Source organism: Nannospalax galili, unplaced genomic scaffold (genome assembly GCF_000622305.1).
Source record: "Nannospalax galili isolate Female #2095 unplaced genomic scaffold, S.galili_v1.0 scaffold335, whole genome shotgun sequence".
NCBI classification, from domain to species: domain Eukaryota; kingdom Metazoa; phylum Chordata; class Mammalia; order Rodentia; family Spalacidae; genus Nannospalax; species Nannospalax galili.
Window position 1 is genome coordinate 308,982 of NW_008337842.1, and position 26,921 is coordinate 335,902.

Genomic DNA, 26,921 nt, shown 5'->3' on the forward strand with positions numbered 1-26,921 from the left:
CATATTCTTATCCTATTTCCTTTATTTTTATTTAATTTGAAAAATTAGCTTACAAAGTAATAGGCTTCCATATGGAGTTTTCATACACACTTCTTTTCGTTGGTTCTCCACACCACACACACACTCCAGGTTCTTAAAAGTATCCAAGAAAAGGATGACTCAGCCTCGTGGTTATGTCCCCTTCCTGTAAAACGAAACTTCTCCCATCTTTCCCCCCAAATCTCCATCAAATTCCAGCCTTTTCATTTCCTTGAGGGTAGAAGCTTTCTTCTGTGCCCTATATGACACCCCAGCTGTAGAGTGCTCTCTAAGGCAGAAGGTCATTCTGAACACATATCTAAAATTAGCAAAGTGGTAGGAAAGGCCAGGCTTTAGTGAGTCACCAGTCCATATGGTCATCCCAGAGCTGGAGCTGGGGGCAGAAGGTCATTTGGCTTAAGTTCCTAACTCAAGGGAATTAATGAATTCCAGGGAGGAAGGGTCCATAGAGGCCATTTTGTGTGTGTCACGGGGGTCGGGGGTAGCTGTTCGTCCATCTGGCTACCCCAGAACTGGACCTGCAGGCAAAAATTAGCTTGACTTAAATTTCTGTCATATTTGAATTCTAATTTCTGGAGATCCCTGTTTATTCATCTCCTTGCTTCTGGGAAGAATAGAGCCTTGAAGTATTATAATTAGTATTTTCTGAGAAATTTTCCAAGACAGAGACCTCAAAGTCCCTCTTTGGGATTCCAAAACAAAGTTTCTAGTCTCTAATTTTAATTGCACTTAGTACAATTTGAATCATTTCCTTTTCCCCTGCAGAAATGAGTCCCATGTCCAATCCATCCTTTCCACAGTCTCTTAGAGAAAACAGAAATATTATGACTGGTCCCGGGCTCTTCCAGAGAAGAGAGGCAGAGACTGACATTAGCCAACCTTTATACAATACTACAGGGCTCACTTGATGAATGTTCTGCTTGAACTCTGGGAGATATGTTCTGAGATATGTGGGAGCTTGCCCATGCTATCCAAGCTTTGTTCATAACCCCAACGCAAGCCAAAACACTTCTGAAGATCTGATTCTGTCTTCTGTCTTTCCAATGAGGTAAGATACAAAAAGAAAGCACAGCAAGCTGGGTGGTTGTTGCCTCTAGGGATGTGATGTTGTCTGGGGGACAGGGTGGGAGCAAGACTTATTTCTCACTCTCTACCTTGTTATCCCACTAAATTGTAAATACATATTCTATACAAAAAAATTAAATGAGTTTTTAAACAGAAACAATGGAAGAATGGAACACAGCCCCCGTCTCAGTCTTGGTTCCATCGAGAACTGTCAGTGTGACCTTGGACAAGCCAGCTAAGCTTCCTGCGTCTTGGTTTCATAGCTACCAAGCAGGAATAAAAGGGTAACTGCCCTGCCTACTAAATTCACTTGTCTTCCACATTCCCCTGGAGCTTTGACAGTAATACACCTCAGCATTTATTAATCTGAAATTGGAAAGGTGATCCAGCATGACCCGGCTAAAATGATGTGTGACCCCCTCCACCATCCTCCTTTCCCACTAGACAGAAATTATGAAAACCATAATTCATGTTACCAGCTCTCTGGAACCTCTTTTCTAAGGGCACTGATGCCGTTTGTGAGAGCACTAACCTCATGACTTATTCACCTCCAAAAGATATCACCTCCTAAGACTGTAAGTTCTACCAACATGAATTTTGGGGTGACCCAAACATCCAGGCTATAGCAATACTTGAAATGTCTAGCCTTGAATTTTTATATCTGAGTTGGGTGTAGCTATATTTAACCCCATAGGTTGTTATAAGGATTAAATGAGATGTACGGGGCCAATGAGATGGTTTAGTGGGGTAAAGGTGCTTGCTGCTGAGCCTGATGACCTGAGTTCTATTCCTGGGATCCACATGGTGGAAGAGGAGAACTGACTCCTACAAGTTATCCTCTGATCTCTACATATGCCCTATGGTGCACACTCATGTACATACAAAAAAAGTAATAGAAATGTATGCAAAGTGCGTAGCACAATGAGATAGTTACACCCATCCAGTGGAAGGGATCAAGAGAATTAACAAATGAACAGGAAAGGACAGGAACACTCTAGCAGAATTAAAGACTGCTATGCAACCCAAAGTGGGCTGTTCCTAAGCAGCCCACTCAGTCCACATAGCGGCCCAAGGGTGAAGTCTGGGAAGAAAGATGGGGAAAGGTGGAAAGCAACAGTGTGCTTGTGGCTCAGGAGACCATTGTCTTCCTCAAAAGAAAAAGAATCACCTTTGGGGGTGCTGGAAAGTTGGCTCAGTGGTTAAGAACACTGGCTCTGTGAACCTGGGTTCTGTTCCTAGTACCCATACGATGGCTAACAACCATCCAGGGGAATCCAATGCCCTCTTCTGACCTTACAACATGAGTACACTTACATACAATGCAGGCAATACACTCATACACATAAAATAAAAAATAATAAAACGTTTTTTTAAAAATCACCTTCTTGGATTGTCTTACCATATTATAACCCCTGATACTGTCTATATTCCTACTACATGGGATATACATGTTTTTGGTATTTTTCATCTTGTTCATTAACTGTCTGGAATGTAAACCCCCATGAGGCAGGGATTTTTATCCATTGTGTTGGTTATTGAATTTTTAGAACCTAGAAGAGAGCTTGTCACTCAGTGGCTGCTCAATCAATATTCTTTGGCTGAAATGGATGGATGAATCAATATCTTATCGAAAGCCAAGAGGAGCAGGGGCGTCCACCCAAATCCACCTGTGCTCTGCGATACTGTCCTCCTGGGGAGGCCTGTCAACCGCGGTAGAAAGGATGTGCCAGCCTTTGAACTGGGACTGCTCACTGCCTCCTCTGGGTCTGAGAATGTGTTAAACAGACAGACATGGCTCCTGTTGTATGACTTTTCTTGGAGAGATATGAAGAAATATCTATTCACCCCACCAACTATGCACTGGCAACAGACCAATCAAATAGTTCCACCCAAGACTAGCTTGGTAAGCCACTGAGTTTATTGGGGTTACTTACAGGAGCATGTGATGGGCATCCCTCCTCTTTACATAAGGTAATGCTTCAATTTGGGAAAAATAGCTACACAACACTCTACCCCTTCCCCTGACTCTTACATTCTTTCTGCCCCTCTCCCTTGATACTCCCTGAGTTTTGGAGGGATAATGTAGATGTTTGATCATTTTCTTTCATTTATGGCTGAGCATTAGGCCACTGTGCCACAGAAATAGTTGTTTATTCTCAGAAGCTTGACTGGTTATGAGCCTACATAGTAACCACTACCCACTGCAAGAATAGAAGCTTCCCTCCAAGACTCAGATGACAGCACTGATAATCCATGGGTATAAATACAAATATTTAGAAAGCAACTGGATAGGCACATCATATCTTTTTAACAAACACCTAGTCCAGCCTCCACCAGTCCATGACATCCCAGCAAAAGATCTTTCAGATTTCTTTTGCGATGCTGAGGAGACCTCTCAGAAACCCCTTTTGTTTCTTCAGAACTCTTCTTTTAAAATTATTTGTTTGTTACTCTTGTATATGTGTGTTAGGACGTATGTGTGAGTGAGTACTGGCATGTATGTGGAGGTCAGAAGACACTTTCAGAAGTCTTCTCTCCTTCCACAGTGGGTTGCTGGGATTGAACTCATATCACCAAGCTTAGTGTGGCAAGTGCTTTTTAGCCTGCTAAATCACCTTGCCAGAATGCTTTCTGATACTGATTACCAAAGCTGTTTCTTAAAACCCTCCACTCATCCAGTTTTTTTTCTTCAGTCTTAAAATCCTTACTCCAGCATATCTCTTCTCCCAGGGCCCCAATCTCTTGATCCTTTCAGCACCAAGTGTTAAAGCTAGCATTACCCAGGGCACAGGCAGAGACGGCCCTTCATGTCCACAGCACAGCACAGTGTGCCTGGAGACTCATAGCTGCTCGATGAAGCCTGTTCGGTGGATGAATGAGGGAAGAACCCCGTGTATGCTTCTCCATTGACAAGGGAGAAGGCAAAGTGAGACTCCCAGCTAGGATAAGCCACTTGAGCAATGCCCTACAAGCCTACCATAGGAACTAGCATCCATGTCAGAGGAATTTCCAGAGCCCCAAACTAGAGGGTGCAGAACCCTTGTTGTGTCTTCTGCCTCCTCTCCTTCTGAGTTTGGCCTACTCAGTGGTACAGAGAACCCTCAAAGCTCATCTGGCCTCTGTCACCTCTCTACCCTCACCTGTTATGACCTTACCTGTTGCTATGTCCACTGCAGCCTCAATGGCCTCTGTTCTCTTCCTCAGCTTTGTCTCACAGCTTTTGTTTTAGCTGTGAGGACTTTCTCACCCTAGAAGTCTGCTTGGCAAATAATACTCTGCTCTCCTCCAAATCTGCCTGAATCTCACTTGCTAAAGCCTAATTACTATTGGTTTTTTGTTTGTTTTTTAAACAGTGTCTTACTGTGCAGTCCTGGCTGGCCTGGAACTCACTATGTAGACTAGGTTGGCCTCAAACTCACAGATATTTACCTCCCTCTGCCTCCCAGGTATTGAAATTAAAGGTGTGCACCACCACACCTGGTCAGCTTTTTATTCAGATGTGTCTTAGTTTGTTCTTCATTGCTGTGACAAAACACTCTGACCAGTACCAACTTGGGGAGGAAAGGGTTTATTTGTCTTACATCTCCCAGGTCGCATGCAGTTCATCAGGGAGCCCAAGGTAGGAACTCAGGGCAGGAACCTGGAGGCAGTAGCTGGAGCACAGGCCATGGATGAACGCTGCTTACAGGCTTGCTCTCCTGGCCCCTGCTCAGCCTGCTTTCTTATGCAACACAGGCCCACCTGTCCAGGGGTGGCACCACCCACAGTGGGCTGGGCCTTCCCACACCACTCATCAAGAAGATGCCCCTCAGACATGGCCACAGGCCAGTCCAATAGAGGCAATTTCCCGATTGAGGCTCCCTCAACCCAGGTGTGTCAAGTTGACACTAAAGCTATCCAGCACAAGATGTAATGAAGAAGGATATTATGACATTTGCAGGAAAACGGATGGAACTGGAGCTCATTACGTTAAGTGAAATAAACCAGACAAATATCATGTTTTCTCTCCTATGTGGACTCTAGATGAAAATGTAAACATATATAATATAATAACTATTAATATTATAATTACATTGTATATGTTATGTAAGACATGAAAGTAGAAAGGGGATTTTGAGGGCAGGACCAGGCCTAAAAGCAGAGAAACAGGAACAAGAGAGGGTAACATGTCATAAAAGTAGGAGAGAAGGGCCAGCAAGATGGGATGAAGGCATCTGTGCAAGCCAGTCAACCTAAGTTCAATTCCTGGGACCCACATGGTGGAAGGAGAGAACCAACTCCCGAAACTTGTCCTCTGATTTCCACACATGTGCCGTGGCATATGCTAGCCTGTTCTCTCTCTCTCTCTCTCTCTCTCTCTCTCTCTCTCTCTCTCTCTCTCTCTCCCTAAATAAACTTTAGAAAAGGACAATCAGGGACTATTTGGTTAAAAGGGACTAGCAAGAGGGATTGGGGAGTGAGGGAACAAGAGTAAGAACAAAGTTAGGTGTGGTGGTGCCCGCCTTTTACCCCAGCACTTAGGAAGCAGAGACAGGCAGGTCTCTGTGAGTTCAAGGCCAGGCTGCTTTACAATAGACAATTATAAGCCAGCCAGGGCTACATAGTGAGAACCTGTCTCAAAATTTTAAAAAAATTTGTCTTTTTGAAGCAGAGTCTCCCTGTAGCCCCAGGTGTCCTGGAACTCACTATGTAGAACAGGTTGGCCTTGAACTCACAGAGATCCGCCTGCCTCTGCCTCCCAAGTGCTGGGACTACAGGCATGCGCCACCACACCGAGCTTTTTTGGTCTTTTTGAAGCAGGGTCTCCCTGTGGCCCCAGCTGCCCTGGAACTCACTATGTAGACTAGGCTGGCCTTGAACTCACAGAGATCTGCCTGCCTCTGCCTCCCAAGTGCTGGGACTACAGGCATGCGCCACCACGCCTGGCAATAAAGTACTTTTTTAAAAAATAATAAAGTGAGGAGTTAGAGAGATGGCTCAGTGGTTAAGAGCACTGGCTGCTCCTTCAGAGTTTGGTTCCCAGCATCTATATGGAGGCTTACAACTGTCTGTAACTCCAGTTCCAGGGGATCTGATGCTCTCTTCTGACCTCTGTAAGTATTGCACACACAGGTGCACTTGGATACATGCAGGCAAAACACTCATATACATAGAATAAATAAAAAATTTTAAAATAAAGTGAACAACAACAGTAACAATAAATTATTGCGATGACTTGAAGTCCGACACAACATAGAAGTCCTTATATGGTGCACAGCGTATAGCAAATGTCCAGTAGGCAGCAGCATCAGTAGCCAACATTTCTGTTACCATCTTTATCATACTCTTAAGATACTATCTTCTAACTGAATCTGCAAAATGAGATCTCTGACGCACCTCCAGCTTTGAGTTACTGAAACATATATGCACATGCACAGACACATACACAAACAAATTTGCACATACATATGCACAGTATACACACACACACACACACACACACACACACACACACTGATACCCAAAACAGCCTATCAGGAGACTCAAGGCTTAAAGAGCCACAGTGGCCAGCCTGGTTTCTGCCCAGTGCCCTTGCAGAAGCCCAGGGTGGCAAGGAGAATGGCTTTAGGATGGTAGAAGGGCAAGAGGGCCAGGGAGTACCCAAAAGGACAGGCAGGTTACAGGGAGGCCTAAGGCCTTGAGTACAGCCCAGAGCAATCTCCTGCATTCCTGAAAAAGATGCCCCATAAAACTTAATGGGTCTTTGAAATATTGCCATCAGGGGAGATCTAAGAGATGGAGAGAGAGAGCTTTCATTTATTCTCTCAGGACCAAGGCTGAGACACAGTGTCGGGGAGAGCAGGTTACAGACAGGAGGAACTTGGGTAGGAAGACAGAGTAGCTGCTCCAAGTAGTGATGTCTCCTCCTGGTACTGGCCTCTCTTGGTAGCAGGGACAGGAGTAGGGACAGCATCATGGCCTGTCTCATGCCTAGGATTCTTCCCTTCCCACTCCCCAGCATGGGGAGAGGGATGGTTTAAGTGGCAGTCAGGCACTTCCAGGAAACTGGCGAGGATGCTTGTGCAGGTGGAACTCTGACCTGCATGGTGCCACCTCTGTACCAGATGCCAGAGATAAAGAAGGATGGCACCACATGGTCCCTCCAGTCTCAGACTTACCTCCACCCCTCAACTCTGAGGAGAGGGGAGGGGTCTGGTAAGCCAAGAGGGTACATCTGTCAGAAGCGATGGCAGGGACTCACACAGCAGCTCCGGGCAGAGGGTCCCCTGAAATGCCATGATCATGCCTCAGTGGGCAGGACAGGGAATGGGCTCTAGTGTATGATGTGTCTAATGTGGTATTACACAGCTTCATTCTCTGAGAGGGTGTTTGCTATCAGGGGAAGGGACCAGAAGAAGAGGCCTGCCTCACCCTCGTTTGCCCTCTCCTTGGACGGCACACACAGCTATCTCGACCATCTGCCCATAGCCTATAATTCAGACTCCCAGCTGCACTGGGAGCTTGACTGCCCTGATTGTGAGGAGGGGAGATTACCAAGTGGAGTGCAGTGATTGGCAGGTTGCCCCACAGCCCAGCTGGTAACAGTGTGGACTCCAAGTGAGGCTGTGCTGTCTTTGAATGTCTACTCCCTCAGTTCCTTGGGGCTCCCAGAACCCCCACAGTTACCTCTACCCTTGTTGTTCCTTAGATCAGCCACCTCCCCACACCTTCTCCAAGGGTAGTTTGTGAATGAATGTGTAAACGAATCCCGTAGGGAATTATTTGACTTCAGATTCAGGATCAATAGGCCTGGAGGGCCTGAGCACCTGCATTTCTAATAGGTTTCCCAGACAATGTTGATGTGAGTCCAGGTCCACACTTGAAGCAGCAAATCTTTAGGGATTTCCAATACTATATTATTCTCTCTCTCTCTCTCTCCCCTTCTCCCTTTCCCTCTCTCTCTCCCTCTGTCTCTCTCCCTTTCCCCCCAGGCTCTCAAAACAGTTCAGTGCTAAAGTACTGAAGAAGATTCTCAATGCCTCTATGCAAAGCACTGTGTTTGGCACTCAGTAAATCTTGACACTTCAGCAAAAGAACGTCCTAGAATTTCCAAATGATAGAACAAACAAGAACAACAAAAATTGAGATTCTAAAATAGCTTTTAAATTTCATAACTTGCCCAGAATCACAAACCCAACAAGTGTTGGTGGAGTTGGAAATCAAACTCACATACTTTAACACTAATCTCTTCCTTCATTCACATATAAAGTTGGCAAGTGTGAGACACTTAAGAAATAAGGGCTGGGGAGATGGCTCAGTGGCTGAGGTGGTTATTGTGCAGGTGTGAAGACCTGAGTTTGGATCCCCAGCATTCATGTAAAAAGCTGAGTTCGCATCTGTAACACCAGCACTGGGGTGTGGCAGAGGTTGTGTGTGCGGGGAGAGATGGGAGGATCCCTGAGGCTTGCTGGCCAGCCAATCCAGCTGAAACAGCGAACTGTGGGTTCCGTGAGAGACCATGTCTCAAAAAATAAGGTGGAGAGTGACAGAGGAAGACACCTGATTTTGAGCTCTGGCTTTTACACATGAGTTCATGCACCACACACACACACACACACACACACACACACACACACACATGCTATTTAAAAAGAGTAAAATTCAAGAGTTGAAGGGCTGGAGTCACGGTGCACTTGAGTAGCGGGCTGTCCAAGGGTGCAGATGTGGATCCAATGCTTAGATCTGAATCTGAGTTGCTCTGGTTTGCTTCTTGAACGTCTGAACTCCCAGAGGCCCCCATGTCCATGGCTTGGTCCCCAGCTTGGTGCTGTTGAGATTTGGTAGAAAAAAAAGAGTAAAATTCAAGAGTTGAAGGGCTGGAGTCACAGTGCACTTGAGTAGCGGGCTGTCCAAGGGTGCAGATGTGGATCCAATGCTTAGATCTGAATCTGAGTTGCTCTGGTTTGCTTCTTGAACGTCTGAACTCCCAGAGGCCCCCATGTCCATGGCTTGGTCCCCAGCTTGGTGCTGTTGAGATTTGGTAGAAACTTGAAGAGATGAGACTACTGGGAGGTTCTCAGGTCCTTGAGGGTCTGCCCTGAGAGGGCTGAGGGACCCCATGCTCTACTTTCTCATTTGCTTCCAGGCCATGAGGTAAGTGGTTTTGCTCCACTACATCCTCCAACCACGATGTGCTGCCTGCCCCCAGAGGCCTAAAAGTAGTCCAAAATGATGAGACAAAATAAACCTTTATAAGGTGATTGTCTTGGGTATTTGTCATGGTCACGGAAAGCTGGCTAATACACCATTTTTGTTACTTGCAGTGCTCTTGGGCAATTTACCTAACTTCCCTGTGCCTCAGACTTTTCAGCTCTAAGTGGGAATGATAATGCTAACGTTGCATATATAGTTATGTTATACAATCCTCATAAGAACTCTAATATAATCAGTTACCCTAGTATTATCTATCTATTGTTCATGCCTCGCCTCTGGTAAGGCTTCCTGGCTGAAGTGACTCTAGAGGCTTCCACCCACCTGGAGGGGCCATCTCCCATGTGGCTGCTGTGTTTTTTCAAGTGTGTCTGCCGAGTCCCAGCCCTGTTGCTTCCATTCAGCTTGATTCTTGAACCACATTCATGGTTGTATGATGTCAACATGCCAGGTAACTAATAAAGGGGAGATGTGCTGGTGGAAAAAACAAAAAACCAAAAAAATACACTACACTCTAGTAGTCCTGAAACATCCTCCAAAGCCCTCGGCTCGGTGCTTGGCCCATGTGAAGTTATTCTTGAATGTTGGCTCGGATCCTCATTATCTCTCCCTGTGGCAGATATCACCTATTCATTATGTTATTCTTTCCCATCAAGCTCAGCTGTGGCCCAAAAGTCGGTCTCAAGACAGCATCCCAAGCCTGGTGTGCAATCCCAGCAGTTGGGCATTAGATGCAGAAAGAGCTTGAGTTTAAGGTCAGCCTTAGCTTCATAGGGGGTGACCAGTCTGGGCTACATGTGGTCAGGTCTCAAAAATAAATAAAAAGGATCATCAAGATGGTTCACTGAGTAAGGGTGCTTTGCTGTCAAGCCTGTTACCGTGTCTAATCCCCAGGACGCAAATTGTGGAAGGAGAAAACCAACTCCCACAAGTTGTCCTCTGATCCTCACACTCAAGCTATGGCAAGAGCATGCCCCCACAAACAAACAAACTACAACAAAAAAGAAAACAACTAAATACATGTGATCTTTATAAATAAATACAATCTAAAGGAAGGAATCCAGGCAACCTGTGTGGAGCCAGCAGGTTTGTGTTGGTGAACTCTAAGAGGCATGCTGCAGCGGAACACATACATGCAGTTCCAAGCCCTCAAACCTGTGCTCTTCCTTCACTACCATTGTATGAAAAGTTCCTTGAAGCTCCTGGACACCATATTATTGGGGTACTCTCCTGGGACAGGGATAGGTCCCTGACACAGACCAGATGCTCAGGTCACTGCTGAGCCAAAGGGGTAAGTGAATCAATGTACGAATGTGTCTGTTGCTGGGTACTACCTTCCTCAAGTAACCCTTCCTGCATGCTTGACTCAAAGCACAGCTGTGCTGGATAGCTTCCATTGTCAACTGGACACACCTGGGTGGAGGGACTCTCAACTGAGGAATTTCCCCCCATTGGATTGGCCTGTGGCCAGTCTGTAGGGTATTTTCTTGATTACTGAATCATATGAGATGGCCCAGACCTGGTGCCATCCCTGGGCAGGTGGTCCTGTGTTGCATGAGTCTGAGCACAGGCCAGAGGAGCAAGCCAGTAAGCAGCATTCCTCCATGGTCTGTGCTTCAGCTCCTGCCTCCAGGTTCCTGCCCTGAGTTCCTACCCTGACTTCCCTCAGTGAGGAACTGCAACCTGCTAGAGGTAAGATAAAATAAATGCTTTCTTCCCCATGTTAGTTTTGGTCACTGTTTTTATCATAGCAACAGAAAATAATGAGGACGGCTTTCTCCTCTGTTGAAGCAGTTCTTTAAGTTTTGAGGCCAGTTCCATTGCAGTGCCCAGAAAAGCAGAGGAAAGAGACTGCATACTCCTGAGATCCTCAGAGGACGCTGTATGGACCGTGGCTTTTACTTTCTGTATTTGGATGCTTTGGACTCTAGAGTCCTTGTGATGCTAGGGAGACTGTCCTCTCAGAATTTCCCACTTCCTGGAGATGATAAATGGCTAGCCTGCAAGTGTATTATCTAAACACAAATCAACTGATCCAGAGCCCACACCTTGCCCCCTATAACCATCTTTGATGAGTTCTTATGCTCTAAGCTGTGAGCACCTGCTCCAGTCACCCCAAAGTCAAGCGTCCTACAGCTAGGGATAGCCCTCAAGGCACAGAGCCATGGAAATAATTCAAAAGCCAATGATAAATCAGCATCCCCTGACTCTTCTATTCCTTCCTGCAGAAAACACAGTTAAGGTTTTTCCCACAGTTCTTTCCTTTGCCTCAGTCCTCGATATGCAAATCAGGCATTTTCTGGGGTACCCACCACTCTTTACTATAATGTGGTCTGGCCCCCATTCATGAGAACCATGTATAATAAATTCATCTCCTGCTCTTCCAGTCATGCTGTAGCTTGAATTTTCTACTAATACGTAGTGGTGCTTTTAAGAAAAATTTTATTGAATTTTTGCAATTTACATATAATATAATTTGATGGTATTCAGATCTCCTCCCCTGTCCACACCTCCCCTTATTGCCCCTTGCCCAATTATATATATATATAATAAGGCCTATAGAGTCTACTTAGTTTCTCCCAAAAGTCCTTCAGTACGGGTCCATACACTGGAGCCTGGTTAACCTGCCAAGAGTTCTATCTTTACCCATTTCCTCACGTCTATGCTGGGATTTTGTATGGTCTGAGCTGGCATGGGACTTGTACATGTTGTCACCATTGTTCTGAGTTCATATGAGTAACTGACTAGTTGTCTGAAAAACTCTGTTCCTTGTTCACCACCTCTAGCTCTTACATTCTTTCTGCCCCCTCTTTTGCAAAGGTCCTGAGTCTTGGGAGGCAGAAGTGTGATACAGGTGTCCTATTTAGGGATAAGCAGCCTATAACCTCTTGTTCTTTGTACACTGGCCAGTTGTGGGTTTCTGTGTTAATCACCATCTACTGCATAAGGAAACTTATCTGATGAGAGTTGAGAAATGCATTGATCTATGTGTATAGCAAGAAGTCATTAGGGATCAGTTTAATATGATAACTATTTAGTAGAAAACTAGTATTAGGCTCTCCCTATGTCCTGTGACTTGTCTAGCCTCAGGCTCCTAAGCCTGATGTCAGTGTTAGGTATGGACTCCATTCTATGAAGCAAACTCTAAATCCACTTAAAGAGTGGTTGGTTACTTCCATAATATTCATGCTATTTTACTAGTGGGCATATCTTGCTAGGCCAGTTGTTATTGTAGTTCACAGGATTCACAGCTGGGCAAGGTTGATGATTATTTTTTTCTTTCTGGTATCATGTGTAGCACCTCCAATACTATGGACATTAGCCAGTAGAGATAAGGCTCTGAAGTCAGCATGTGGTGCTTATTTTTAAGACAGGCTTTCACCATGTAGGCCAGGTTAACCTCACAACCCTGCCTCTATGTCTCCTGAGGGCTGGGATTATAGTTGTGCCCCATCATGTCTAGCTTGATACACTATATTTTAAAGTTGGGTGAGATGGCTCAGTGGGTAAAGGTGCCTGCTGCCAAATCAGACAACCTGATTTGGGTTTGTTATCTGCAACTCATGTGTAGAAGGAGAGAAGCAACTCCATTCCCATGTGGCACACATACATGCACAGACACATGCACAAAATAAAGCAACTTTAAAACCCAAGATTCCTCCTCCCATTTCATGAAGTCTGAAGTTTTGTCTTTGAAATATTATTCCAATTTTTATTTATTTATTTTTGTGTGTATGAGTGTTATGCCTGTATGTGTGTAAGTGTACTCAAGTCATGAGTCATGCAGTGCCCATGGAGGACAAAAGGGGGTGTCAGATTTTCTGGAAGTAGAGTTAGGACTGTTGTTAGCTGCCATGTGGGTGCTGGGATTTGAATCTGGGTCTTATGCAAGAACAGCCAGTGCTGGTGAGCCGTCTCTCCAGCCCCCCAAATTTTTACTCTATCACTGAAATGCAACAGTATTTGGAGGAAAGTACATAATTCACCATTGAGTGAAATGAATGTTCTGGAAAGGTACCATGCTCACTCTGGCTTTGTGTACCTGGCAACTGCTGAGCCCCTCCAGGGATGCAGACACCTCAGATTGAAGGATTGGCAGGAACTTGTTTTGCCCATTTTTCTCCCTTAAAGGAGTGTGTAAGCATTGACCCAGGTGGAAAGACTCTGGTATGTTTTGGTGCAGGGTATCTAGGAAGGTAGTTTGGGGAAGAAAGAGCATAGCAGGGAAGGGTCCCTTGGACAGTGTGATGGCCAGAGTGGGGAGGAGGAAGGAGCAAGAAGAAACTTAGACAAACTTCAGTTATTGCACCACCCACCAAATTCCATCTTGCTGTCTAGGGCCGGGTGAGGTGAGGGGGCTGCAGAAGGATGGGCCTGGGAAGGAGGCTTCTACTGTGCGGGCGGCTGAGAAGCCAAGGTTAGGCAAGGAGGTGGGGAAGAGATGAACTGCCAGGAGCACCTGCAGTTCCCTGGCCTGCAGCTCTGCAAAGAAGATGCCCAGGTGACCAGGAGGACCTGGAGCAGGGTGGATCCAGGGCTGGCTGTCTACAGGCAGCCTGGTCCCAATGATACCCACCTGGCTCAGGTCTTTGGAGCTGAGTGCTAGACCAGAGGAGCAGTAAGAAAGCAAGGTAAAGGGGAGCAGGGGGCTCCCTCCCCCTCAATCCTGGATCCCACCATCTACCGCCCAGCAGTGTCTTCCAGCCCCTGCAGAAAGCTTTGCTGCAATTCCTGCTTTATGGCTTCTGCCAAATGAAGCACAAACTTAACTACATCACTTCCCCTACAGGACAGGGGAGAGGACAGGAGTGCCATGCTGGGCTCCTTCAGCCCCCTAATCTAATCATTGGTGTGGGTCATTTCAATTACGGACACCAGAGAGTGGTGGGAGGTGTGGCTGCTCATAAAAGCTTCCATGCTGAGGCTCAACTAATTATGAAGCTCACACTGTCAGGTGAATAACTCAGGACTGAGCGGATGGAATCACCTGAGGAGCAGCTAAAGAAATGAATGGGACTGGGATGCGGGAGAGAATGAGTGAGTTTCCCAGGACACAGGGCATGTTGCAGGGGATAGAAGGAGGCCCAAGTTTCCCAGAGTAAGCACACAGAGAAACTAGGGTCTCTGTCCTGGGCTGACTGCCCATCAACCAGGAATTGGGGAAGGCATACTGCCTTAAAGTCAAGTTCCTGTCACAGGTACTCTTTCCTTTGTTTCCTGGTGCTGACCCTCTCACTTGAAGGCAGGCCACAAGAGACTTGCTGTGTATGGAGATTTAAATGGTAAGCACAGCTTCTTTTACCACGTCCGCTCTAAGATGATTGCAGAAGGTAGCAGTGGGGTATCCCGGGGATGTAGCTCAGCTGGCAGAATGCTTACCTAGCTAGCATGCACAAGGCCCTTGGTTTGTTCCACAGTACCACATAAAACCAGGTGTAGTGGCACATGCCTAGAACCCAGCGTTTAGAAGGTGGAGGCGGAGGCATGAGGATCAAGGTCATCTGCAGCTACATAGGGAGCTCAAGACCAGCTGGAGTTACATGAGATCCCATTTTAAAACAGAATAAAACGATATAGAAAGGATACCGGGCTCTGGAAGGTCATCACAGCAGCCCTCTGAAATTACCTGGAGATACTGGGATGAAACAGAGGCTACTTGGCTAGCCTGGAACTGTGTTTATCTATTTTGTATCCCAGACATCAAACTGGAGCTGTGACTTCTTAGTGTATAGGGATGGGTAGGAACATTCACAGCTGGGAGAATCCCATTTTTGCTCTGTTCCTCAGTTTCTTTCCTCTCTGAAAAGGCTGAGCTGAATCTACTCCATAAACCGGGGCTCTACAACCTGTGTTCGTTCTAGAGGGGACACTATTCCAGGAGGAGGTCTATAGAGCCTGTGCTCAATAATGCTACCACTTTGGGCTGCAAACTTGGCTCTGGAGGCTACCAGTTGAGATTAGGGCTGTGGAGCTCTTAGACAAAGGGAGGCCAGTTGGTGGCCAGGCTCCACAGCCTCTTAGAGGCTGCTGTAAAGAGCCCAAGTGATTGTATCTGAGTTTACAGAAAGGTGAGCTACACAGGAGGTAGAAGGGGGAGTTTCTTTGAGATCCCCTACCACTCAAGTCTTTCTGTGAAGGGGGCCCTTGACGGAGTCAGCCCTTGACCTTTAGGTCCTATAATAAAGTCACTCCTAGAGAGAATCAGAATTTACACCTGGATTCTAATAGAGATAGCTGGAAATCAAACCCCACACCAAAGACTTTAGACTGCAATCCATCTCTGCTGGTAGCAAGCAAATTTCATGTTTATTTTGTGATCTACTATTTTTTTCTAAAGATTAATGTGTTTTATTTACTTATTTTTTGTTTTTGAGACATAGTCTCATAATGTAACCCCAGCTGACTAGAACTCACTTTGTAGACCAGGCTGGTTTCAGTCTCACAGAGATCTGCCTGCTCCTGCCTCCCAAGTTCTGGGATTAAGGGGTGTGCCACCACACCTGGCAGATTTACTGTATTTTTTTTTTTTTTTGTCTTTTTGAGACAGGGTCTCCCTGTAGGCCCAGCTGTCCTGGAACTCACTATGTAGACCAAGCTGGCCTTGAACTCACAGAGATCCACCTGCCTCTGCCTCCCAAGTGCTGGGATTAAAGGCGTGTGCCACCACGCCCGGCGATTTATTGTATTTTAATTATGTGTATATATGTGTCTTTTTGTATTTTAATTATGTGTATATATGTGTCTTTGTGAGGGTATGTGCATATGTGTGCAGGTGCCCACAGAAGGCACTAGCTTCCCTGGAGCTGGAGTCACAGGTGGTTTGAGCCACCAGACATGGGTGCTGGGAACCAAACTTGGGCCCTCTGTAAGAGCAGTAGGTACCATCATAGCAATCTCTCCCCTTGTGATCTATTATTTACTTCTCAAAGTGCTGTTAAGTATGTCACTTCATTTTGATCTCATCACCCTATGTATGACAAAGAGAAAGTAAATAAATATCCACAGACCCAATTTCAAATAAGTCAAGTTGAGGTCTGACAAGTGAAGCTTAAGGTGCCCAGGGTAGACAGTGACAGAACCAGGAATCAGACAAGGTAGTTAGGACGGGACTCTGAAATGATATCTTCACTGAAGGCCTTTCCTTCTTCCCTACTCTATAAGATGTGGAGAGGACCAGAATCAATACAGAGGCTAGGTGAGCACCATCAAGGCAGAGGAGGCCAGTGGTAGAAAGAAGGAAGTAAAGAAGGAAACAGGTAGAGTTTTGCATGGACACTTCCTGTTCTCAGACTTCTTACGTTCCTCATTTCATTAACAGCAGCAGTGGAATTTCATGGACAATTGGCGTTGAGCACTAACTGGGAGGTAATGAGAGAGGGGAGATGCAGGTAAAGGCTGTTGGAATTTAAATTCTTTTTCTTCAGGATGGGGTTGGAGGGGGGCATATTTTTTTAAAGGCAATTTCAAAAAGTAATTTTGTCAGGAATAAGTTCCTGACAAATAGCTTTGAACTTTTGTGTCCTATGCAGGCAGGACTGATGACTGTCTCAAAGCCAGCTGTCCCCTTCTGCCCACCAGCCTCCCGAAGATGACCTCCAGTGATGGGTGGAGGCATGGATGTCCAGGGCCTGAATATCTGATCTTGGATAGATTTTGTCCCTCTGACTTGGGAAAATAAGTCATATCTTTGTCCTCAGATCAGTGAGCTAGAATGAGTTGCTCTGAGATTGTTACTACAGAATCACCACAAGCAAAACTCATGGACCTGGGCTAGATGTGGGGAAAGTAGGACGAGCAAACAGAAGGCTAGAAGTCAGAGCCCACACCAAAGACAGACCAGAAGCCATCTCAGTGGGTAGCAGGCAAGCCTTGTGTTTATTTTGGTTATCTATTATTTACTTTTCAAAACGTTGCTAAGGGGGCTGGAGAGATGGCTCAGGGTCTAAGAGAACTGGGTGCTCTTGCAAAGGACCCAGGTTTGGTTCTCAGCACCCACATGGCAGCCAGCAACTGTCCATAACTCCAGTTCCAGGGGATTCGATGCCCTCTTCTGATCTCTGCAGCATTGCACACACATGGTACATTTGCATACATGCAGGCAAAACACACACATAAAATAAAAATAAATCAAAATGCTGCTAAGTTTTGTTGCTTAATTTTTATCTCCTATTTACTGCCTCATGTGAAGGCAGTAAATATTAACAGCCCCAGTTTTAAATAAGGCAAATTGAGGTCTGAGAAGTGAAGTTGAAGGTCCCCTGGGTAGACAGTGATGGGAGCAGACCAGAGTCAGATCTGTAAGTATGCAGTCTGTAGGATAAATCATTATCTCTCTTCTCTCTCTGCCTCCCTCTTTCTCTTTCTCTCTCATCTCTCCCCCCATTTCTCTCTCTCCCTCCTTCCCTCTCTGTCTCTCCATCTCCCTATTTCTCTCCCTCCTTCCCTCTTGATCTCTCTGCCTCCCTTTTCTCTATCTCTCCCTTCTTTCTCGCTCTCCCTCCCTCCCTCCCTCCCTCCCTCCCTTCCTTCCTTCCTCTCTTCTCTTCCCTCTCCCTCCTCACATACACATACATTAAAGAGGACATAAAGCATTCAGAGGGAGAAGGATATCAGGTAATGTGAGACTAAAGACAGAGATGAGGAGACAGAGTCATAGAGTGATGACCCTGGGAGAATTGGGCTGTTTTGAGCAGGGTTCCAGGGCCAAGTTGGCATACATACTGTTAAGACATCAATCTTCCCACAACATTGTTTAGCTTTTTGTTAAGTGTTGTGACATCACAGGCTGAGACCAGCAGTTTCCATTTTCACAAACTGCTCCACAGGGCCCAGAGTGAGCACAGGGTGACAGTATAGAGCCCCAGAACTACGAGGTAGCTTCGGAAGAGCAGCTGGTCAAAGTGGTACAGGAGCGCCAGCCACTCCACCTCCTGTTGGTATACCTGGTCCTGAGTTCGGAGATAGTTGTTGATGGATTGAAGCTGGAACCAGACTTCCTTCAGGGTGCCTGACTGAACCTGGTGCTCCTGACGGACTGGGGACTCTGCACGACAGAAGAAAACACTCTAAATGAACCAGGGGCTGGCTTGACTTATTCTTCAAGGAAGGGTCTGAGATGGGGATGGGGACTCACACCCTTCCTGCTCAGGAGAGGCCTGGCTATGCTGAGGAAAAGCCTGGAGAACATGGCAGAGCTGTGCTGTGTCAGGACAGTGTGTATAGGCTAGATCCATCTGGATTTCCCAAGCTAGGGACCAGCCCAACTTGCTCAACTGATGCTTCAGGGGCTGATTGTTTTTTGTTGTTGTTGCTTTTTGAGACAGGGTTTCACTGCTTGGCTCAGGTCAGTCTCAAACTCACACCCTGGCTCAGAGTCTAGGATGAGTCTTATACTTCTTTATATTAAACAACGGAACCCAACTATATGTTCTCCCTCTCCTTCTCTCTCTCCCCCTATCCCAGTGTGCCTGTATGCCTGAACTCTACAATTCTTGAGTCAGTGGTTTAATCACTTTAGGTGATTGGTTGAAACTGGCAAATGAAACAAGCTAAGGGTAACTGAAGACCTGATCCCCTAACAGGAAGTAGCCTTCAGTCCTGTCATAGTTGGCTTTGGTTGTCAATTTGATACATCTAGGAAGAAGGAACCTCAATTGAGGCATTACCTCCATAGGATTAGCCTGTGGCCATGTCTGTGAGGCCTTTTCTTAATTGCTAATTGATATGGGGGGCCCAGCCCATTCTGGGTGGTGTCACCCCTGGGCAGGTAGCCCTAGGTTGGTAAGAAAGCAGGTTGATCAGAGGCTAGAGGGAATAAGCCAATAAACAGTGTTCCTCAGTGGTCCTTGCTTCAGTTCCTGCCTCCAGGTTCCTGTCTGACTTCCCTCAGTGATGTATTATAACCTGGTCATTGCAAACTGAAATAAACACTTTTTCCTCCAAGTTGCTTTTGGTCATGGTGTTTTATCACAATAGTAGAAAGTAAACTAGAACAAGTCCCCAGAGGGAATCTGAATGCAGAATGGGAATTGAAAACCAGGTTTTCCAATTCTTCACACAGTTCAGTACATGGCCTGATGCTTCCTCAGCGGACACAGGTACTCAGGGTAGACAGGATGGGGATTTCAAGATTTCTCACAAACCTTTTGCCTCCTCATGCGGGGTCCTGGGGTGCAACCTAGACTCATCAACATCAGAGTCCCCTCGAAGGCATAGGAGAGGCCGTTCCTGCCCACTGCGTCGCTCATCATAGAGGAATTTGACCAATAGGATGGACTTGGATAGGCTGAGAACCAGGAGAGCCATGCAGACGGTAAAGAAGACCCCTAGGGAAGGACCAGAGCAGAGAAGGGGGGCTAAGCAGGAGTCTCTAGTTTGACATGCAATGCTGGATCTTGGCCAGGAATAGTGTAAACACATGTCAGATAAGCTGGGCCTGCTTACCAATCAGAGATGTGCACCCTGCACTCCTTGGCACCTCATCAGACAGGTTGACCCTGAAGACTGTGTAGCCCACCAGCACACTGGTCTTGAACACAATTCTTGCACGGCAATTGGGTGGCAGGTAGAAGCTTCCCAGGTCCACGAGCATCAGGAAGATGCTGGGAATCAGCAAGCTCACGACATAGGCCAGTGGGCACCTGCGAATCACCACCTGGCCAGAGACAAGGAAGCTGCTTAATCTAAGTGCAGGACTAATGCTCGGCCATAGCCAAGATATGCCCTTAAGTCCCAGTGCTTCTGCATAATGGGAAAAGCCTATGTAGTTTATCACAGTAATGAATTTGAAGCAGCTGGGTATGATGGCACATGCCTATGATCCCAGAACTCAGGAGACTGAGGCAGAAGAATTGCCATGAGTTGAATTCCAGCCTGGACTACATGGCAAGACCCTATCAAACACACACATACTACAAAGCTATTTTGGTGTTAGAAAGAGGGAGAAATCCATTAAGTATTCACATAGAATGAATAACTATTATTATTATTAATGTGTGTGCACCAATGCATGCCCATTTGTTATGCATGCAGAAGCCAGAGCATGTATCTTTCTCGCTCACTCTCTGCCATATTGCCTTGAAACAGGGTCTCTCACTGAACCAGAAGCTCAGTTTAGTGGCTAGACTGACTGGCCAGTGAGCTTCCAGGATCCACCTGACTCTACCTGCCAGTGCTAGGGTTATCAGCTGGGGATGTAGCTCAGTTGATAAGACTGCTTGTTTAGCATGTACAAAGCCCTGGGTTTGATCTCCAGTACAACGTAAATTGGGTATGTGGTACGTTCCTGTAATCCCTGCTCTTGGGGGGGAGTAGAGGAAGGGGGATTAGAAGTTCAAGGATAGCCTCAGCTACATAGGGAGTTTGAGGCCAGCCTGGCTACACAAAACCTGACTCAAAAATAAAAAGAAAAAATAGGAAAGCAGGAAGATAGGGAGGGAGGGAGGGAGGGAGGGAGGGGAGGGAAGGAAGGACCAAGAACTTATGGGTGTGGCTTTTATTCCAAGGGCAGCAGGAAGCCATTATACATTTTGAGCAGTGGGTGAGATGGTCTTAATTTATAATTTAAAAAGCCCATTTGGGAGGGGAGGGAAGGAAGGAAAGAAGGAAGGGCAGGGAGAAAGGAAGAAAGGAAAGAGAAGGGGCAGGGAGAAGATAAGAGGGGAGGGAAGACAGAGTTCTTCCCCACTAGACTGTAAACATTTCTTTGGTCCCATCTCTAAGGTGGCAGTTCCTCTAGGGCTGATAATAAGACCTCTTTTATGGTGGGAATTCAGTGAAGCCCTATTAGACAAATAATCACCCTGGACCCTTTGCTGTTGGGTTTGGACAATGGAAAGCTTGAATGCTTTCTGTGTTAGATTGTGTGCTGGGAGCTTTCATGTAGACAACGTGATTTATTTTATTCTCACTGCCAGCTTCTCAGTAGGTGGTACCTCCATTTCATAGATTTTCAAAAATACACTCAGCACCCTTAAGTTGAGTCAGTGATCAAACTGAGATGTGCCCCACATCTTCTGATCCCTAGTTCTCTTCTGCTGTAACCTAGATACAAGTCTAGATCTGGCCAGATCTCTGAGGGGAGGTAAAACTCTTTTCCCTTATCTCATCTGGTCTGGGAGAAAAGTGCAAAGAAATGAGCCCAGGCACAGAGGAGGTACAGAGGCCAATGATGGAGCAGAAGATGGAGGAGAGCAGTGTGGCTGGGGGAATCTACACACACCTTGCTGATGAGAGCCAAGGCTCCCCAACGATCAGATATGGGAACATGTCCCAACTCAGTAGAGTTTGGCAGGCCAGAGCTGTTTGGTGGATTGTAGTCAGACTGTTGTCTTTCACATTAAACATAATCAGCTGCAAATATCTACAACAGAGCAAGACACACTACTTTACAATAATTTCATTAAAACACTTTCCTACTTAAGTGCAGTCAACAAGAAAAACAACAGAATGAACTGTCATCCACCTACGTCTCTAGCTCACTGGGCTCTGACTGAAATGACTGTGGGAGGCGGTGCTAGGAGGAAAGGCATCAAATGGTCAGAGTCCCTGGGAGCTTAATGTTTGTGACCAGCCTGGAATGCTGATGATCTGAGCTCTTAGAGTTGGGGGTGGAGGGAAGGAGAATGGAGGGAAGAAGTGGGAACACCCCTTGGAGACTTCATGGCAGAAATTACAGGAAGGGGAAGACAAGCCCATGAATATCACCCTAAAGAAAAGCACAAGGCATGTTGGTTAACTGGGAAGGGACCAGACCTGTAGCTCAAATTCTTGAGCACTTCGATTCTGAGAGCCTGTATGTTTAAATCTGCATGATCCTGCATGGGGCAGTCAACCTCTCCATGCCTTGACTCCTGATTCCTCTGTCCTGTGTGTGTGTGTGTGTGTGTGTGTGTGTGTGTGTGTGTGTGGTGTGTATGGATGTACATGTGAGTGTGTGCATATAGCAGCAACAACCTTAGGTGTCATTCCTCAGGAGTCATGTACTGATTTGATTGTTTTTGAGACTGTCTCTCATTGGGCTGAAACTTATCTAGTAGACTAGGCTAGACTGGCAAGGGAACCCCAGGGATCTGTCTGTCTCCATGTCTCCAGTGCTGGGATGAAAAGTGAATACCATCATACCCAATTTTTCACATGGATTCTGGGGCTTGAACTCAGATCTTCATGCTTTTACCAACTAAGCTATGCCCCTAGCTCCTCTCCCTTCCTTTTTAAGAAGCTCTGTGTTTTTGCCTTGCCAAGCTGTTGTGCCTTAAATAAAGTTCCGATATAATTAGCACAGGCAGAAATGTTTCCTCTCTAGTCAGAGGCTAATGTAGACAGGAAACATAAACCTAGGCTAGAACCAAAGGTGCGTGATGTGGCTCCTTGAAGCCCCTGAATTCCAAGAAAATGTAATTTCATCAGACCACAGGTCCCCAAGGTGTGTGGGGGTGTGGGTGGGGGCGGGAGGTGGGCATAAGGGAATTGCTAAGCCATTCATGGGTGTCTGACTTGTGCATCTACACTTGTTCCTGAACTTGGAGAGGTCTTCACTGGGTCTCAACAGCAGATGAAGACAGAAGGAAAGACACAGGTACCCTGGGAAACAACTTGCTTCTGCAATGACACAAAACAAAGAACTTCCCTATTTCCATCTGGCCTATAAATTGGAAAGTAGAATATGCCTTCTACAACCATATCTCTTCTCTTCTCTTTGGTAAGGATGTTGCCTTTCCTAGCAGAGACCAAGAAAACCAGAACAAGGGACCCACCTTTTTTTTTTTAATTTAGAGGCATTGCCTTGTAAAGACTAGATTAATGGTCTCTGTAAGGCCAGCACAGCCTAATAAATAAATAAACAAACAAACAAACAAATAAATAAAATCTCGACTTTTATCACAGTTTTCTGAAGTTTTAATTTTCTTATCTCAGTTGATCTTCAGAGCCTTCTGTTCCTTTGTTCCAAACATTAACTGAGCATGAAGAGGCTGCTGACACACTATCTAAGAGTACTGGAGAGTCAGCACTATGAGCAGAACAGGTCCCCATCCTTGCTGGTCTTGGGAGTTCAAGAAGCAGACTCTGGTGACTGGGTGTTTCATAAGTTTGTGGGCAGAGAGAAATTTGGCTCTAGAATGAATGGAGACCAGAATCTATATTTGATTTAGATGATGAGACTCCCTGAGTATTTATTTAAATAATTTTTTATGCAGTGCTGGAAATTGAACCCAGGGCTTCCTGCATGCTAAGCAAATACTCTACCAACTGAGCTACATCTCCCTGGGCAGATTTTGATGTCTGTGATAGATACCAAAGACTTTCTTATTCATCTCTGTGCCTTAAGTGTTTACCACTGTCCTAGTTAGTTTTGTCAACTTGACACAGCCTAGGGTCATCTGAGAGGAAACTGAAAGGAATTGGCTAGATAAAATGGTCTATGGGCATGTCTGTGGGAGGCTGTCTTGATTATTAATGGATGGAGGAGAATCTAACCCACTGTGGGTGACACCCTAGGTAGGTGGTTCCAGGCTGTAAAGATATATATATATATAATCTCAAGCCAGCAAGCAGCCTTCACCCATAGTCCTGCTTCAGGCTTCTGCCTTGAGTTCCTGCCCTAACTTCCCTCAATGACAGACTGTAACCTGGAGATGTAAGCCAAATAAACCCTTTCTTTACCAAGTTGCTTTTGGTCAGAGTATTTTATCTCAGCAACAGAGATCAAACCAGAATAGTCAATGAGGCTAATACATGATAAGAGCTGAAATGTTCACTGAACTGTTAGACTCTGTTAATAATAAGGATATGGGATTAGCCCAAATGGGGACTACCCTATTGGGGTCTGTCTTCATATGGGCTTTTGTCACCAGCTCAATGCGACACTGTTCTCTGAAAACCTGCCCTCCCTGAAGCCCATCATTCCTAAGGGACTAAAGGAGCTGGTGCCTTTAAATTCCACAGAAAGGGAAGAAAAAGCACTTTAGTTTCAGTCCGTGTTCTCCATTAGACACCCTTCAGGTGTTAGCAATATTATGCCACAATTTCATTATCCATTAAAGCCAGGTAATAATAAGTACACAAAGGTATTTGGAGCCTATTGATGTTAATGAAAGAGATCAATCTAATTCAGAATGTGTATGTGGAGAGCTCCTTGGAGATGGAATGGGCCCCAAGGTTAGCCTTTAATTGCCTCCTTGATGGTAGACCCCACCAGCACTCAATTTTGCATGACCGTCTTTATGACATACTTGGAATTTTGACGCCCAGACTCACGCTTCATGTGGAAGCCTATTTCCTTTCCTACCAATCCCCTCCTAACACCCCCAGTTCAGAAAGAATGGGAAAGTTGCTGCCATTTAACTGAGAGCCTTGCACCAGAGTGAGGGCTTGGGGAGTATAGAGTGTAGACTGTGGGTTGGGCTGGATTAGCAGAAAGCCCGTGGTGCCTGTGCTCCTTGAGGGACTCAGGGAAGATTTCTAGAGCTTTAAAGTCTCTGTCTTTCTGTCTCTATCTCTATCTATCTATCTATCTCCCTCCCTCCCTCCCTCCCTCCATGGAAGACTCTCCTGTCAAATTTATGAGCTACAGTCACATCACTGGCCAAGGTCTTTTGTTTTGTTTTTTGAGTCATGGTTTCACTATGTAGCTCTGACTGGTCTATAACTTGCTATGTGGACCAGGTTGACTTGGAACTCACAGAGCTCCACCTGCCTCTGCCTCCCGTATGCTAGGGTTAAAGGCATGTACCATCAAGCTCAGCTGACCGAGGGCTTTTGAAGGATATCAGGATGCCCTAGGTCCTAAATTCAGAACATTCAATAGAAATCTCAGCAGAATCACCCTTGCCTAGAAAAGAGGGAAAGCTTGTGGTAGAAATGGGTAAGCAGGACACCTCTCACTTTCAAATGCCCCTTTCATTTTCCTTCTCTATAAGCATCCAGTGCCTGGTGAGCACATTGCTCACTGTGAGGATATCTGTGACTGTCCTTTTCCATCCAAAAGGAATTTCTAGCTCTTCTCCCTACCTCCTCCCACTTCTCAATGACCATACAGAAACAAATGCCCATCTTGCTGTTTTCTGGGAACCAGCACCTCCAACGTTTTGGAAAAAAATCTCCCTTTCCATGGCTATTGGATTAGGTCCAGGCTGCACACAAACATCTCTACAGGGAGAGGAGCTTTGTCTGGACCCCCTGTGGAATGCAGCCGGGCTCCAAAGCATCCAAGGTGCCCTCTGATAAACAGTGTGTGTCCTGGAGCCTGCGGCTGTGATGGCACGTTAGCTAGAGCTAACAGGGTATCCCAAGCATTTGATGCAGGATAAACAGCAGCACAGGATGATGGTGTGTTTTGAATAGATTGTTGTCTCGTCTGCCTGTTCCAGCTATCCCCAGTCTCATCCAGAGCAGCCTGGACTGGAACACAGAAAATGATTAGATTAGGAAGGAGATGGCCCTTTGCTGTCAGGACCCCAGCAGGCCTGATGTTGACACCGAGCTGGGTTCTGAATATCGCATCATGGGCCAAGGGCTTTTGAAGGATACCAGGAAGACTTGGATGCTGAACTCAGAATGAGACGCTTGTGGTGGAGTAACAGAACAATGTGCGTGGGACCCATGGCAGCCATGAGCAGGTGCAGAGACTGGGAGATGGAACGCAGTGTGCTCCAGATCCTACTTTAAGTCTTTCCAAAACTGAAGGATCACTTCTGAGTCTGGCTAACATGATCTGCGACTTTGTTCAGGATTCTTTTGGGGCCTGGTTCCAAAGAATCAGAGACTTAGGGTGGAAGCCAGCCTTGCCAGGTAATCGACCTTAGCCCCTGGGGAAAAGACACCCTGGATAAACCCCAAGGCCATGAAATGAAATGCATACCTGTCTCCAGCATGCCTCCATGTAAACACCATGAAAGGGAGGAACGTGGCAATGGAGGGGACAAGATAACTGGACCTTTTTTAGCATGTTCCAAGTGGAGAGAACATAGAAAACCCTCAGCTGCCATCAAGAAAACAAGATAATATTCAGGATGAAGGATGACATATAATTGCAGAGAGAGAGAGAGAGAGAGAGAGAGAGAGAGAGAGACATACAGGCATATGCACACTGGTACTCCGGGTTACCTGCCTCTTGCCTGTCTCTTCCATGCAGTGTAGGTAATGGTCTGTGCAGCATTCCGCGGAGTACTTGGTAGGTGACTGTGTTCTACCTCACACGTGTCATTCCCTCACATTTCCCTTTAATGCTCTCCATTATTTGGACTGCATTAATAATGTTTGCAGGCTGATATCTTTAAAATTAATGAGGTGTTTACTCTTAGCCAAGAAACTCATTGAAATTCCAAAAAAAAAAAAAGGGGGAGGAAAAAGCTTTCTCTCCTCCCTTTTCTCTCACTAAAAACAGTGGACAAGAACTGGGGATGTGGCTCAGTGGTGGAGTGCTTGCCTAGCATGAGCAAGGCCTTTGTTTCATCCCTAGTATCACAAGAACAAGAGAGTGGACAAGAAAGCCACAATGAACACATTGTTAAAAATCTAGCAGAGTTCAAAGCAAGAACTCCAGTCCTAAGCCCACTGCTCAACAGGTATGAGTTGTACTGAGCCAGTGGCCAGTGGGAGCCATCAGTGAGGCTCAAATCCCAGCTGCC

The 26,921-nt window shown here is 46.0% G+C and overlaps 1 protein-coding gene across 1 annotated transcript in view; it reads right to left on the minus strand.

The window, feature by feature from the left end:
* Positions 1–17,940: 17,940 nt before the first annotated feature.
* Positions 17,941–26,921, minus strand: part of Htr3b (5-hydroxytryptamine receptor 3B) — an 84,003-nt gene continuing 75,022 nt past the window's right edge. Inside the window, exons 9-11 of the mRNA XM_008832817.2 lie at positions 19,738–19,948; positions 19,437–19,619; positions 17,941–18,337 (exon numbers count right to left, since the gene is read on the minus strand). Coding sequence (XP_008831039.1) covers positions 18,102–18,337; positions 19,437–19,619; positions 19,738–19,948 — 630 coding nt within the window. The 3' untranslated portion in view covers positions 17,941–18,101. The remainder of the gene's footprint in view (positions 18,338–19,436; positions 19,620–19,737; positions 19,949–26,921) is intronic.